We start from the raw sequence: 17766 nt of genomic DNA on the forward strand, positions 1-17766 counted from the left end.
CAATATTTTTTTATTATTTTTTTTTCTTCGTCAAGTAGAATAAGTAATTGACCAAGACCTTAATTTTAAAACTTTAATTGTCATAAAAAATTTTTTAAAAAAGTAACTATATTTTCATGTCATATTCGTGATAAAACTATGAAAATTTAAATTTCAAGATGAACTCATGAATTTCAATATGATGTTTGTACAGTTTTATATAGTCACGTCACAATTATAAACCATTGAAAAATTCACTTGAAATTAATGTCTATCTTCATGACATAGTTTCAGAGCTTTATAACTATGAATTGGCTTGACCAAAAAACGGAATATAAAATAACATATTTAATATTATTCAATATTTATATTACTATAATTAATATAAATATTTTCAGTTTATTAAAGTTATTAATTAATGATTCAATGATATTCATAAAAAAATTTTTCTATTTTAAATATAAATTAAATGAAAGGAGATATAGTATATCTACTATCAGCTATATATAATTTTTTTGCTTGAAATTTTTTTTTTTTTTTTTTCAGGATATACAGTTAGTTTTTGAAATATACTGAATGGAATAATTTACTTTATAAATTGTTAAACCTGATTAAAAACTTTTCATCGAAATGCGCTTGAGGGTAGGGATAATTGGTTTAGTTATTGGAGAGCTACGAAATGAATTGCCAACTCAGCACTAGTATCGCATTGCTTTTATGTTTCAGTTTTCTCTTCACATTTCTACTCTCTTCTTGAGTTTCCAATTTCTAGATATATACTTATATATATATACACCACAAATCCAATGTTACCAAAAACCTTTCAAACAAAATTTTCCAACATTTTCAATATAAAATTATAAAAATTTCTTATATCCTATCATTAATTAAATTTTCAATTATAATTAATAACTGAATTTTGAATTATTAATATTTGTTATTTAAATTAAATCAATAACAGAGATTTATTTTTCATTAAATTAATTTGTTTGCAAAATTTAAAAACCATAATTCTTTTATCAATAAATATTCTCGTGGTAAAAAAGAGAAAAGAAAATGAATAAAAAATTTAAAAAATTTACATATTAAATTGATTTAATAATTTTTTTTCAGATTATATTGGTTCTTTTGTCTTTAATACTATTGTCCAATATGAACCTCAATGGATATAGATGATATGCTATCATAGCTCAAAGGTATAGTAGCTTGTTCACTACATTAAACCATGACAATAATTGTTCCTTGCGTCAAGATAGGTGCCAATAATGGCTTTAGCATCAATAAACCAATTCGTATAGGCCATTAAATATAACCAAGGTCCCACAGGTTAAAACTAAATCTATTATTAACCCTAAATTCCATTTATACATGTAAATTTATTCCAATAATTATTATTCAAAATTTTTTAAATTGAATTTTAATTAGCAGATATTCAAAATATACATTTTATATTTTATAAAATGGATAATTTATTATTAATATTTTAAATTAATTTTCCATTTATTTTTTTTTTTTTTTACTACTTTTAAATTATTTTTTTAAGTGGTTATTAATATTGATTATATAGTGAACGAATTTTTTAATAGCTTTTTTTATAAAAATAATGAAAAAAAATAAAAAGATTGTGTTTTGTGAAAACGTGGAAATTTTAAATATTTATACTTTGTATAATAATTGTATAAATTTTGTAATTATATTTCTGAAAAGACAAAATTTATTTAACATTGTAGAAATTATATTATAAGGTAACAACACGTTGTGAAATCTTGATATTACTATTTCTCTTCTTGTGAAAATACAAGTCTTGATTCAGCCAAAATTATCGCACAGGATGTTACTGTCAGTCTTCACCTTGTGGTTAATTATTTATTCTACTCTCTTTATTTATCTTCCAGTGTATATATATTGCCCAGTGAAAATACATTTAACTTTTGTGTTTATAGTTTTCATCTACATTCAAGCAACTTTATCAAAATTAAAAAAGACAAATTTATTTCATTTATCATTTTCTTCAAAAATAATTAATCTATATTATTTTTTTCTACTGTTAATAGTTTTTTTTTTTCCTTTACTTCTCGTTTTATATATACTATTAAATTTTCATTTAGATAATAAAAAGTGAAATATTCGCTTTGTTATTATTTTTAAAGTTTGTTAGTTTATTGAGTTTTTAAATTTCATTTCATCTTTAATCATCATCAAAGTTGCTTTTTTATAACTTTAAAAATTTTAATTTTCTGTTCTTTTTTTTTTTTGTAATGAATATTATAGATTGCCTGACCTTTTAGTGAATCTTCAGTGAGATGATTCATCATTTTTAACATCAAGTGTCAGAATAATTTTGATGAAGGTTAAATACTTTAATCTTAAAAACTAATCGTTCAACTAATTTGACATATTTAATTGAATAATGAACTTGATGATAATAATATCAATTTAGTCTATCAAAATAACGTTTATAATAATTAAAAAATGAAATACAAAAACTACAATTTAATAATAAAATAAAATTTAAAAAAAGTATAACATTGTTTCTTTTAAAATGACTTTGATACAACAAATTTTCATAATAAATCACAAAAGTTTTCATTTTCCTTTTAATATCTATTTATTGATATACTGTTATATATATATATATTTTGTAATTTCATTTTATTATTATCTATTTGTCAGTTAAATTGATTAGTATCATGATTTGCAGGAATTGGTAAATTGCATTTGTGTTTCTGATTGTGACACAGAAAAAGAATGATAACAATGCCAAAAGATCTCCAAGCAATTAGCTATAAATCACTTTTATTTTCTTTCAAGATAAACTGGCTTTGACTATACTGTCATTTATTCACAATTTTCTTTTTATTCCTTTATTTTATTTTTTTCATTTATTCAAGAAATAGAACGCAGTAATAAATATGAAAAATCTAGTCAAATTGTCAACAATAATACTTCAATTGCTCAGTCAACAATTGCCTCTTACTTTATTTCCAATATTTTTTCTTTTGATTATCAAGATGATATAATATCACGAGATACATATATTTTTATACTTTCAACATTTTTTTTTAATCTTCCCCTTGTATTTTTACCCTTGTGTTTTTATTAATGTAGCTTTGTTGTGTTATACAACTTTGAAAATGTAAAATATATATTCAACGCGTATAAATAAATAAATAACTTTTAAAAAAAAAAATTATATATATAAATGTATATGTAGAATGGCCTAGAGGGTAAGACACCTGCATGAAAATATTGTACTTGGTTGAAGTGGTTAGGGGAAAAAAGTTAGATAGCGAGAGAGATGAAGAGAGAAAGTTATACACGAACTATCCAGCTGAGCACCTGGTTAGGATTTGCATGGGACAATATCTCGTCTGATTTATCCCTCCGGGCTGACTGCTTCTTTCAACCTGGCAAAGAAAATATACAACGAAAAAAAAAAAAAAAAAGAAGAAGACGAAGAAGTAAAAGAAGTAGAAGAAGCAGACGTATACGAAGGATTTATTTCTACCATCGTGCTTTGCTGCATCTTGGAGGTGAAATAAAAAAAAAATATCATATCATGTATATATATTTTCATATCTATATATATTCGTAAAAAAAAAAAAAGTTTGTTAAAAAATACAACAGCTGAATGCGATATGCCTGGTACTCCGCGTTTCAATGGCTATAATCTGATACTATTTATTTTGTTGTATTTATTTATTTTTCACCATGTTATTATTATTATTTATTCATCTTGAAATTAGTTTTTCATAGCTAGATAAATGTACTTCATTCAATATGTATTGGGGAATAAAAAAATATAATTTTGTGAGATAAAATTACGAGCAAAAATTGAGGTATTAATTTGTTAATTTTATGGATCAATTGTATATGTTATTATGATTTGTTGTGGATTAATTATTGATTAGATGATGAAGATAATAAACAAGAGGGTATAAAATTGTTGAAAATGTAATTTTTTTGATGAGAATAAATGGCTTGGGAATTAACTCACCATTCAGCACGTGCACTAAAACACTAGCCGATTCAGCAGTGGATGGTGCACAAGTGTAATTTCCAGAATCAGCTGGGAGTGCTCGTGATATGAGCAAACGAGATGTTCTAGTTTGTTTTTCAGTAACAACACTGATTCCACCACGTTGACTGTAGTTTATTACATGATCACCTCTGTACCTTTATAATTAAAATAATGTTTATTATTACGAAATTATTATATTATAATTTTGTATATAAATTTAAATTTAATTAATAGCAAATTTTATTTTTCTCGTATTATTTTTTATATGATAAATTTAATGGTCCTTTTTTTTGACAAAAAAATGTAATTATATACTTACCAGTATATGAAAGATGGTGGTTCTGGTGTCTGAAGAACGATGCAAGTGAGATTTATGTCACTTCCACTCTTGATATATAGCTCAGCGTTCCCCACAATTTTTGCTTTCGATACTGTGTTCAAAAAATATGAGACAAAAAAAGAAAATATTTGGTTAACATTTTTCTATGAAATTTTATTATTATTATTATTATAAATATATTATTTTTATTTATTAAATTTTTAACAACAATAATACTATTTGTTTTCGTTATTTTATTCTTGAATTAAATAATTTAAAGGTGATGAAAAAATAAAATAAGAAAATAAAAGAATTGAATGCATCTGGTTCGTGTGGCAACAAATCTTTTTTACTCAATCGACTTTCGCGCCCCTAGACTAAGCTTTAAAATTACTCTTAATCGTTCAACGCTCTCTAACTGTGATTGCAATCGATTATTGAACACGCCCCAAATTCATTCAGTTGTTTAAATTTACTTTTGTATTTTCTTTGAAATAAAAATAAATAAAAATACCAATTTATTATTTGAAAATAAATCAAAACAATATTAACAATAAAACTTTAAATAAATTTACTTTTTATGTCAATCTGATAAATAAATAATGATAAATTACAATAATTTAATATAATTATTATTATATTTTTTTTATATTGAGCTGATATTTATTGTTCTTTTTTTTTTTATTTAATCATGATAAGCTATATGTGTAATTTGAAAGCCAAGTAATTTATCGATGTCAAATTACACAAATAATTGGGTTACCAATTTCTATTCTTGGCTTATATTTTTTTTGAAAAAAAAAACTAATCTATAAAAAATAAAAAAAAATAGAAAATATTTAAAAACTAGTCAACTGACCTACTACGCTTAATTTATAGGCCTGGCTTATTTTTGGTTCTGTCGATACTTGGCACTCGTATGTTCCACTGTCGCGTACTTGTGGTGATGTTATTTTTAGTGTCCACTCATCACTGCCATCACTGTGCATAGCTTGGAATCTTTGATCATTTGTATATGTCAATATTCCAACTGTCAAAATATGTAAATCTCTTTTTCTAATCCACGATACCTGAAATTAAATATAATATAAATTAATAAGTATATTAGCATGACAAATTTCAGTAGTACAAGTCAAGCATTGTCAGACTAAAAATTGTATTTCTCAATTATTAAAATAAAAAAATATCTAGTATTATAAAAACAAGAATTGATATAAAAATTTATTTATTTTCATTGGTTTATTTATATCATTTTGAATTGTTAAATTCAAGTGAGTGTAATAAATACAATGACAGTTCAGACAATAGTATCGATTTCATAAGTGAAAAAAATATAGAAAAAATAATAAAATAAATGTTGAATATACAGGAAATTGTAGTGTATATATTATTCGTGTGAATAAACTCATGGGGGGTGAGTAAGAGAAAGCGAGAAAGCGATATGTTATTGTGGTGTATGATTGCATTATGATTTATCATCGATTAAAATTGATGATTAGTAAAGGGGCGGATTTTCGCTGTGTCATATGTACCTGATGTACGACTATAACTATACATGATAACATTATTATTTATTTTTCTCTAATAATGAATAAAAAAAAAAACAAATATCATAAAAATTTTATCATTAAGCTAACAATAATAGTATTGTCATATATTTCATATTCATTTGAAATAAAAATGAAATAAATTCTTTTAACCACAGCAAGGAAATAACGTGCTAATTAAATTTTTTAAATTTTTATGCAATATCAATACAGATTACGTAAAATAATTTTAATTGGAATTTAAAATGAAATTTTTTCTTTTAAAACAAAATAATTAATTTTAATCTAATTAAATAAATTTTCATTAAATGTAAATTAAAAATACATTTGCATTTTTTTTTTTTTTATATTAAAAAATATTGATGCAAATATTTGATAATGACAAGTTGTTATTGTGCTCTAGGCAATGTGGTATAATCAGTGTAATAACCATTGCAACACACAACCCAGTTGACTCGACGAATCACTCATATACTGTTTCAAAATTTGTGGTTTTATACGTATTTTCAGGTCAAAATATAAATTGCAATATTGTTGAGTGTTTATCACTCAATTTATTATAATTATTATAATAAATATCAATGCAAATAAATTAATCATTCAAATAAATTTTAATTGGTGTATTAATTTTCAATATTATATTTATAAAAAAAATGATTATTATATTAAATTTTAATGTGAAAAAAAACTATATATATGAAATTTAAAAATTGAGCTTTTATATTTCAACGACGACACGTAAATATATTCTCATTAAAAATAAAAAAAATTACAATCATAATAATGGTAACAACGTAATTGCAGGTACTTATTTTCTGAGGAAATATACCTATATTTAATGTATCGTAATATAATAAAATTATTCTATGAAAATTGCCAACTTTTGAAAAGTACCAAGAGTCCTCAACTGGCGTGAATGCAATATCATAATATCGTGTTAGTTCGTAGGGCAAGTACATTATTAGTGACGATTTCGTGCCAGATAAGGAAAAAAAAAAAAGAAAATAAAAATATATATATATGTGTTATATACTTGTATCCATATAGAAAATAAAAAAAAAAAAGAAGAAAATATACTAAAAAATTTAAAAGAAATAAATAAAAAAAAGATGTAAAAGTAAAAAGAATAAAATAATATATATATGTACTTACAGCACGATCACCGAGATTGCGAACTCTGCAGTAGAGATAAGCCGATTGGCCAACAGTCGTTGTCGTTTCACGTTTTGTTGAATTATCAAAGTATGGCTGGCTGAATGGCTGTTCCCAATACGAAGACGGATGATGCTCAATCACTGATCCACCAGTACCTCCCTTTGCAGCGCATTCTAATGAAATTAAAAAATAACAAAAAAAAACATCACATCAATATACGCTTGTTGTAAAAGTCTTGGGAGTAAAAAATAAATTTAAAAAAAATCTGAGAATTCTATAGCAAGTTAAATAAAAAAACGTTAAAAAAAAAAACTTGATGTCTCTCTATAGGTATTTTATAAAAGAAAATTCCCTCGTGAGTTATCTCGTCCGATATCCAAGTGTTTTCCCATAATATTCAATATAATCTTCAGAAAATGTGCATTTATTTTTGAATAATAAAAAAAAAAAATAAATAGTTTCAGAGCTTTTTTTTTTCTTCTTTAGCTTTATGAGGGGTTGAAAAAAAATATCCCAAGTGGGTCGTCTCGATTGAAATTCAAGTGTTGCCATGACAGATGAGAATGTATATACGAGAGGCAAAATAAAAATAGTGAAAGACAAAGATATGATTAGATAGGATTACTCGGTTGGCCTCGTTGAAATTTCTTCACCTAACCGATATCACCTAAATCGGTGCTTTAGTCGCATATGTCTATAGATATACTGTGAAAAAGCTTTTATGTTCTTCACGCTGCCACACGCTACGTATCAAGATTTTCAACTTTAACCTCAACTCTATCAACCCAGAAGGAAAGGAAAAAAAAAAAAAAAAAAAAAAACTAATCCAGGGTTGTGATATCCATCGAAGTCCAAGTAAAAGAGATTCAGTATCTTTGTGCTTTAACGCCTCCTCCTCCTCCTTCTCTTTCTTCTCTTCCTCTTTCTCTGGTACTCGTGAATTTAACCAAGATTAGTTAGATAAAAATTCACATAGACATTAATTTAAAAACACTCAACTATTTTTTTTTCTTTTTTTACATTTTAATATAAGAAAAAAAAAAAACTTTGCCATGAAATATTGTTTCAAAATATTGTAATACAATTCATTATAATTTTGAAGTTTTACAAAATTAATTTTTTCATTATATTTGAATTTTAATTAAGTTTAAAATTTATTTATAAGTAATAATATTTCAAACTATTTTAATGACGAATGGGTGATCATATTTTATGTAGACAATAAAGCTCTCTCTTCGTAATTACTTTTCTTTTTTTTTTTTTTCTAGAATTTTTTTTCTCAAGTACTATTGTCTCTAGATGAATTACAAGTACTTACAGAAAAAAATTGTCTTTATATTTTCAAACAATTGTATATATAATAATTTGAAAACACATTTTAATTGCCATAAATGATGACGAATTCTGTCAAGCTTTTATTTTTGATATTTGTATATTTGTATTTACCATAGTGATAAATATATATGTTATGATAAAATTGACACAAATATATTTTCAAATTCATAATTTATTTTAGTATAGTAGTACGTGATGGTATATTTTGTTGAAATTTTGTAAATTGGATGAATTGTTTGAAACGTGGTCACCTCGACGTTGAGTCACGTTTACCTGACACTGACAAATGTTCACACTTTGATCGATATATATATATATATTCAAGTACGTGCATTGCTTGAAAGTAAAAAACTTACATGACAGGAGAAGCTGGTGTGCCTTTTGGTCATTTCACGCTTGCTCGATGTTGACTTTTACACGCATACATATACACATTTATATTTACACATATACATTTTACGTTAACACGATGTATTCATACATCTCAACATGAATCTTTTAACACGAAGAAGTAGATGACTTTTCGATTTCATTCGTTTCACGAACACTCATAACATGAAATAAAAATAATAAAAAAAAATAACTATTTGTGTTTCAACCCTTTTTTTTTCTTTTTATTCATTGCCTCGTTCAATATTTTTTGTTTGATATCATATATATATATTTTAAATATGATTGTAAAATTATTATTTTTATATATTATACTTATTTTGACATTTATTATTGATTTATTTATTTTTTTTTTATATTTATTTAACACACTATATAAAAATATAAAATATGACATTGATGAAATAATATGTCCTCAATATAACAATGGTTATCAATGTGAAATAAAATCAATACTTAAAAAAAATTTTGAGAGTGATGAAATGAGATAAAATATGTTATTTTATTTTTTTTGTGATTTTATATTTTTAAGGGTATTTTATATTTTTTTTTTTTACGCATGTGCTTTCATTATTGTAATAAATTCGCATAATGAGATCAATCCATTATACCATTCTGCAAGCTTGAATATATATTTTATATTCGCAAATACAATGATTGGTGTATCCCCAGTGAGACATATTATTTATAACTTGTCCTGACCCTCATCTTCACGTTTTTTATATATATATATTTTATTTATTTTTTACATTTGTTATTTATTTTATTTATATATTTATTATTTTTATTCATCAAAACACTTTGCACATTTTGTATTCCTTGCAATAACTAACATTCGATCAAATGTCCTCTCGTGGATATAATATTCATTTTTTTTCCAATTAAATAATAAATACTTGGAATAAATTAAAGCAATAAATTTATTTTAAAAATTATGAATAATGAAGATGAAATGAGTAGAAATAAAATTGCAAAAATAATATATTTAATATTTAAAATAATAATTGAAAATTAATGAATATTTTTTTTGGATAAAATTCCAATAATATATATTTTATGGAATATTCATTTATAGAAATATGGTTTGGATATTTTTTTTTTCAATAACTCAGTCAAATTGGAATATTCATTTTTGTAATTAAATTTTGATAATATTATTTTTAGGAATCAGATAATGAGAACTTGATGAGCGAATTAAATTAAAAAAATTATATTTTAAAAATAGCATTAAAATCAGCAAATGAAAATTAAATAGAATTATATAAATATTATATTTAATTTTGAAGACAACAGTTAAGTTTTAATGAATTTATAATTAATGTATTTCAAGATCCAATCCATTTTGTTCATTTATATTAATCAAGATTGATGCTTCTTCATAATATTCTTTTGGGAATTTAAGTCTAACGAGATTATCATGATGTTAAATATTTTTATTAATAATAATAATGCTATTTCAAAGTTGGATTCGCTCAGTAAAAAAAAAAATATATTATTAATTTTGTGAGCTTAAAATACATCATCAAATTTATAAATTAAGCTCGATACAAATTAATCAATAATAGTATTTGTCAGTAAATAAAATCATCATAATAACACAAATATTATTTCAAAAAAAATATATATATATTTAAATAAGATTTGAAATGAAAGAAAAACGTTATTTTTTTAAATAGAAAAAACTCAAGTTAAATAAAAAAAAATCACAATGATATAACTTTTAGATGAAGCTTTCGACTCGCACCTTTCAATCTACAAAAACTCTTTTTATCTACTTCTTTTAGATTGGCAAAGTCAGCTGGAGTAAACTCAATCTCAGCTTAAGATCCATTGAACTCTAAGAGTGTTATTTAACTCACTATCCACTAACAATTTTAATAGAAAATAGAATCCAAAGTATTGGTCACAAATACAGAAAATAATAAGGTAACAGAAGGTTTAAAATTATTTTTAACTAATAGAAACTTGACGTTATCCACAAAGTAAATAAAAAATTCTGATAAAAGAAAAATAAAAAATAAAAAATCTTCTAAAAACAGGGAATAAAAAAAAAAAAATTAGGTCAAATCTTTTTTTGTTTGGAATTATATGAAAAATCTGAATTCAATTTTTTTCATTTCTATTCTAATTTTGCTTTGAGAATAAATGTCTGACCAAACTCACGTTTTTTCCACTAATTAAAATCACTTGAAATAGTTTTTTAATGAATGGATCTTTTGAACCAATAAATATTACTGTAATTATTATTTTTTTTTTTGCGAATAAAAGAAAAAAGTTTTTCAAGAAGATAAAAAGAAAATAAAATTTTATTTAATTTTTTTTTTCGGCTGATTTTTATTATAATTATAGGGTAATTATTTTTTTTTTTCTTAAAATTTAATTTAATTGATTTTAGGTATATAATGAACTTTTTGATTGGAGTTTATAAATGTTGATTTAAGTATTGTTAGTTATAATATAATAATTCAGTTTGCAATGCTGCAGTATGAAGATAAGTGTTAGTATCAGAAAATATAAAAAGTTCATAGGGAGAGACAGAGAGAGAGAGTTGGTGGTTAAGGGGAAGTTAACACCACTAGAATGATCAATCATGCGACTTGTGGTTACAAAACCGTTTGCCTATACTAAAAAAAAAAAAAAATACTGAATGAAGAATAGAAGATAAGCAAAAAAAAAAAATTGGGATAAAATTCTGGATATATACATATATTTTCGATAGATATTCGATGCTTCTTAAATCATTTTTATGGATGACTTAAAAAATACCATAGAGCCATACATGTTTATATATATTATTATTATTTATTTTTTTTGAATAAAATAAACCCATTGGAAATTTTATTTTTATCAAGCTAATATATATTGTAATAAATAAATATAATAAATTTTATAAAATAAAATATATTGACCGCTATTGGCCATTTTTATATTTTTTTGAAATAAAATTGCCTCGATATTTTTATTCCAGCAGATATTCTAATATTTCGAATCACCATGAAAAGTTGACTAGAAAAATTTTAATAATCTAAATGATGACATGTTTGAAATATTCATGTGAATTTATTTTTTAAATAAATTTGTTATTTTATTTTTCATTTATATTTTTATAATAATCCAGTTGGCATTGATAAATTTAAATATAACTTTTATAAATTGGGCTTATTAATAGTTAAGTTAATGACCAAATGTTCAAGTTGAAATTAATATTAAATACAATGTATAAGCTTAATAATTTTATTGATTTATGAATTTTTTTTGAAAACTAATATTTTTCATATTAAATGGTAAATATTTGAAGAGTTATCATGAGTATTAATTGAGATATATTTGAACAACTGGTAACAATGATTAACGTTGCCAGTTTTCCAAGTGTATTTAATCTAAGAAAAAAGGTACTTGTGCATGTTCACAACCATTAGTCGAGTAAACACGAAAGGTTCTCGTTAGAGAAACGTAAAATCACATCGGCCTAATTTTATATTTAAAAAAAATATATGTATACATTTTTTTTTTCTTTTTCATACAAAAAAAAAAATAGTATTTTACAATGTTTATATAACTAAGATATAACTAGAGTTAAAAAAATAAGTTAGAAATTTCATGTTGAATGAATTTCAGTTATTTGAATAAAGTCAAAATATTTCATTACATAATCATTCAAATGTAAGTAAATTATATTTGGATTATTATATTTAACAAAAAATATATTTAAAATAAATTTTTGAAAATTATTTATATCTACATGCATGAGAGAATATAAAATATATAAAATAGAGAATATTTAAATTTTTCGAAATATACTTTATTTAAAATTCAGATCTTAATTATTTGTCTAAATTCTTGTTAAAAAAATAAAATTAAATTGGAAAAAGATTCTTCAGTCTGATATAATAATACTTTAATTACCAGGTCAAATTATAATTCAAATAATTTATCAAATTTACGTAAAAGCTTGAATCACAAAATGAGTCATTTCTCAAGTGACTTGAATAGTCACTCAGTACAAATAAGACTAAGTCCATTTGCACATTGAGTGAGATCTAAGCAGTGAAATTCCATCAACAACAAATAACTAAACATTTCAATTTTGTAATAGAATCCATTTCCATCAAGAACAGTTTAACAAGTTTAATCAGTTTAGCAACAAATAAACTTATTTATTTCCAATAAAAAAAAAAAAAAATAATACAAAACTACAAGTAGGAATAAATTAAATAAAGTTGTCAAAGAAAGGCAAATAAATTGATGATCAATAATGCATAAATAATTTTCGTATTTTAAATAAATATAAAGTCATTAACAAGTTATTAAAAAGTTGTAAAAAAATATCAACAATGTTTATTGAATGTTAAATTATAATATATGAAAATAATGACTTTCTCGACTATTTTATACTGCAGTTACTAATTTACAAAATGAATGGTTGGTAATTTCATCGATTCGTTGCACGAATTGCGTGAAACAAGAACTGTCACTGGCAAACGTTTGGTCAATTATAAGTTGCTTCTGTACGTGACTTGAATACTATATATAGCAATTTCTTTTCCGTATAAGTTTTCAAAGTGATAGACATCAAGAAAATAAAATAAAGATGATATCACTATATTATTTAATCGATAAAATACTTTTAGTATTGATTTAATGTGTGTCATGGGGTTTTTTTTATTGTTTTTTTTTTTTTTTCTTCTTTGCTGTTTGAGAAAGCATCAGCTTGCTAAAATAGCTGTTGAAGAGTGGTTGAAAATGATGCGCAATATCATTGTTACTTTTGAATCTTCTTGGACTGAATAAAAATAAATAAAAAAAGAGGGTAAATAACCCTGCTTATATAAAAGTGAATGGTCGAGTAGAAGATCGTTTTTCTGCGAGCATTTTTCTCATGATAAGAGATGGAAAAAAATAAATAAATAAATAAAAAAGTAAATAATAATAATAATAAAAAAAAAATAAAGAAAATTTTTTTATTCTAGGATTGTTGATGTGGAAAAAGGATACCTGTATTTTTTACTGTCGATTAAGGTTTATTTTATATAGACTTAAGTATAATATTTTATTGTAGTGCATTGTCAGTGAAAAGTACTTTTGATAACTCGTTTTATTTTCATTCTATTATTTATCTCAAGTTGAAGATATTTATTTTAAGTAGAAGTAATTTTTTTTTCTATTTTTTGCTTTAATTTATATTTAATGAATTTTCAAACTTTGTTATTTTTTTTTTTTTTTTTTTGGTAATGGTAAATTAAACACAAAGTGTTTAGATTTAATTTCAGAAGATAAAAAAAAAAATTACACTTCAAATGAAAATGTTATTAAAGCTAGAATATATAGGGGTGATATTGATGACACGTATTTTTATCTAGAAATAAAAATAAATAAATCTTCTTTTCTGTGATACCCGGATATATATCTAAAGATCATTCAACACGCAATGAAAGATCAATATCAAAATGAAAATAAAATCAAGCTACTAGAAAAATTCGTCACAGTGACAAATTACTGTTGATATTACAAAATTTATAAAGTTATTCAAACATGTAAATGTTCAAAAAATGATAAGGGTAATGATTAGGGGATGAAATAAATTATAAATGACTTTTGTGGTTGAAAAAAAAAAAAAAAAGATTTTACTTTTATGAAAAGGAGAAAACGCAAACGTTGGCTTGTTTTTTGGAAAAAAGTCAGTAGATTGGAGTGGAATTTTTTATCATGCTTTTTACTTGGCCCTTTCGACAGCTGGTCATTCACGAAATACTCGAATGGGTCAATCGCGTGTCAAATAAGCAAACCATTGTCGTACATTATGGATTTTCCGCACACACACAGATGGTGGTCTAATATAATATATATTTTTCTAAAATCAAAATATTATTTTACTACGTTAAACTAGAAAATGATTTAATCAAATATATTTAAATATTTAATTTATTTTAATTTACAATAATGCTTTTATATATAATATGAAAATTTAAAAAATAAAAATATTCTTTAGTTTCAAGCATTATTTCACAGCGTAATTTGGAATGCAGAACTCGGATTCGAAAGCTCCTCGATCGTCTAAATCCACGAAAGCTTAACAGAGTATATGTAGAGGAAGACGATTCAATTTTTTTTATTTTTTTTTTTCAACGTTTTACTCTCATCTTAACTTTTTGTCTCTACATATACCATCTCATTTCGTTGGCCTGCATACGTTATATAAAAAAAAAAAAAAACAACGAGCACCCTGAGATGAAAATTCGAAAAAAATTCAGACCTTTTGTCCGTGCGAAATAAAATATTCCAACATTACTTCACCGCACCCTCTAACCCACTTAGAACCTACATTTTTTTTACGTTCACCCTAAAAACACCCTTATTCTCTGGTTTAGGTTTTTTTATTTTCTTTATATTTATAGTAGTACCCTCTCAGTTGCTCGCTTTGAGCAACTCCTACCGCAATTCACATAAAATAATGAAAAAATTTCATTTTTGACTTTTTTTTTTTCTTTTCTCTATTTTACCATTTCCACGATGGTTTCATTCGTTTGATCTTTCTCATGAACATTTCACAATGAAATAAAATATAAAATATAAAATTTAAAATATTATACACCCAGAAAAAAATGTCGTCATACTCTAGTTTATTTATAATATGAAAAAAAAAAAAAAGAATAATTTTATATTTCTGTATTATTTATGAATACACATATGTTACTTTAACTTGGAATTTTTTTTTAACAAGAAATGCAATTCTTAAAATAAAAAAATTTTAAAAATATGATATATAATATTTTTCACATAGGAATTTGTCGTAAATTGTATTGGGTTACGTGATGTTACCACACAAGTTTCTCGAGTTGCTTGCATGGCACTTACTGACATCGAGACATATCGATACACTACTTTTATTTTTTTTTTTTTTTTACTTTCGTCAAAAAGCACTTTGAAAACTTAGGCTAAAGAAAAATGAAAAAATACTTGTACTTGTTATCAAAGTATATGTGATGAAATAGAGTTTAGCTGTGCTAGACTTGTGCACAATATAGATATGCATTTTTATTTTTTTTTTCTATTCCATACGAATATAACATACGCGCGAAGGTTGAGCCGCTATTTCAAACTTTTATAAAAAATATATAATACTTTTTATTTATTTTTATATAAAATTTTACTTTATTTTTCTATGAGACTTTTGGCAACTTGTCTCACGCCAAGCCTCAACGACACGGCAAACCTCTTTCCATTTTGAAGAAAAAAAAAAAAAAAAAACCAACGAACGAACATCGCTATGCGGCTTTTGGGAGTTATTCGTCTCTCAGAAGCTTCTTGTGTCATCTATATTGCCACTCACATTGCTTGCTAAAATTCCCAGAATGTCTTATACTTTATATATTTATTTATTTTGATTTTTATATATATATTATTTCATTTTTCATTCACATAAGAAAATTTTAAATTTTTACTTTTTTTATGTTTATTTTTCTCGGTAAATTTAAAATTTACTTAAATTTATTTTTTAAATCTTGTTATATAAAAATTTTATTATTTAATTTATGTTTATAAAAGTTATTTTTTTATTTTTTTGTTCAAATAATTTAATGATGTCTAATTTTGTTGAAAAAAGTGTTGAAGATTGTTCAAATTGCTGCTATCGAGATCGAGACTCAAGAGTTGTAGTGCTTATCAGCAAGCTCGACCCTTTTGATTGCCTAACAAGTTGAAGTAGAAATGGATATAAAACAAAGACAAAACGAATAAAATAAAGAACAAAAAGAAAAAATAAAAAATAAAACAATCTGTTTGACCCTGTTTTACCCAACCAAAACATTGAGGGTGACTGCCAAGTACTTTACTTTGTTTCTTTATCTTTGCACATCAAATAGAAAAATTATTGAAAATCAATTTAATAGTTTTGGTAAAAGAATATAACTGTTGTATTTTTTTTTTCCTTTATCATATTGTAATAAAATGTAAATGTGCATATTGAAAAATAAAAAAAAAAAAACAAACTGTGTATTTTTTTTTTTCCTCTCTTTTAGATAATGTATATAAAAAAAAATTTCTATTATATTTTCTTTTTTTTATTATAGATATACTTTGGAGAAATTTACACAGGTGATATTGATCCTTGTTCAACTTTTTAACGTAAAATCAATAAACAAACTTATTCAAGAAATTACGATGGAAAATGGTTTTGATAGTTCATTTTTACATACCGATTTATGACCATTGCCTTGGGCGTTATTTTCACTACGTACATCTTTCCTGAGGAAATTATTCGAGAACATAAATCGAAAAAAAGAGAAAAAGAAAAGGAAAAAAGATCTAGTTATTATATGAATATAAAAATCGATCAAGTTTAATATACTTTACAAAAGATAAACAAAATAATTTATTTAATAAAATTTTTATATCTTTCAATGCAAATTGTTTGATTAAAATAATTTTATTTAAACATTTTATATTTATATATATGAAATTTTCTGGGTTTTATTAATATTGCATCAGGTTGTAGTTCATTGTACACGGCAGATGGGCCAAAACATGCAGTTGAAATTTGGCTGACTGCCATAGAAGAAAAAACGTAAAATATAATGTCTATTTTTTTTATTTTTTTATGTCAGTAAAAGTTTAACAAAAAAGTTTAAGAAAAAACAAAAGTTTTGACATTTTTGATAAACATGTACATTATACTATACATTAGTAAATTTATATATTTCCTTATCAACCTGTTTAAAATTTAATTAATATAAAATTTAATTTAAATTTCGAAAATTGAAAATATTTTTTAAATCAATGCAAGTTTATCGAGATTGTTTCGAGAAGTACGAATGAATTAAATCAACTGGTTTATCTCTCAAAGCCGATAAATCGGACAATTAATTAGACCGGTAATTAAGTGAAATCAGATGGCGTATAGGAATATATAGGGTTGTAAATTCTTGAGGCGACGTCTGCGTGAGTCAGGGATATAAGTTCGCGATACTCGACAGCTAAAAGAAAAAAAAAATTGAAAAGAAAAAAAAGAAAATAAAAATTTA

At 23.8% G+C, this 17766-nt stretch overlaps 1 protein-coding gene across 2 annotated transcripts in view; it reads right to left on the minus strand.

The window, feature by feature from the left end:
* LOC122858466 (hemicentin-1-like) overlaps window positions 1-17766 on the minus strand; it is a 79956-nt gene that overhangs the window by 6487 nt on the left and 55703 nt on the right. For both annotated transcript variants that reach the window (XM_044161401.1, XM_044161393.1), the window contains 4 exons: window positions 7019-7194; window positions 5179-5389; window positions 4320-4431; window positions 3977-4155 (listed from right to left, as the gene is read on the minus strand). In XM_044161401.1, coding sequence (XP_044017336.1) covers window positions 3977-4155; window positions 4320-4431; window positions 5179-5389; window positions 7019-7194 — 678 coding nt within the window. The remainder of the gene's footprint in view (window positions 1-3976; window positions 4156-4319; window positions 4432-5178; window positions 5390-7018; window positions 7195-17766) is intronic.

This window comes from Aphidius gifuensis, linkage group LG1 (assembly GCF_014905175.1).
Source record: "Aphidius gifuensis isolate YNYX2018 linkage group LG1, ASM1490517v1, whole genome shotgun sequence".
In the NCBI taxonomy this organism is placed as follows: domain Eukaryota; kingdom Metazoa; phylum Arthropoda; class Insecta; order Hymenoptera; family Braconidae; genus Aphidius; species Aphidius gifuensis.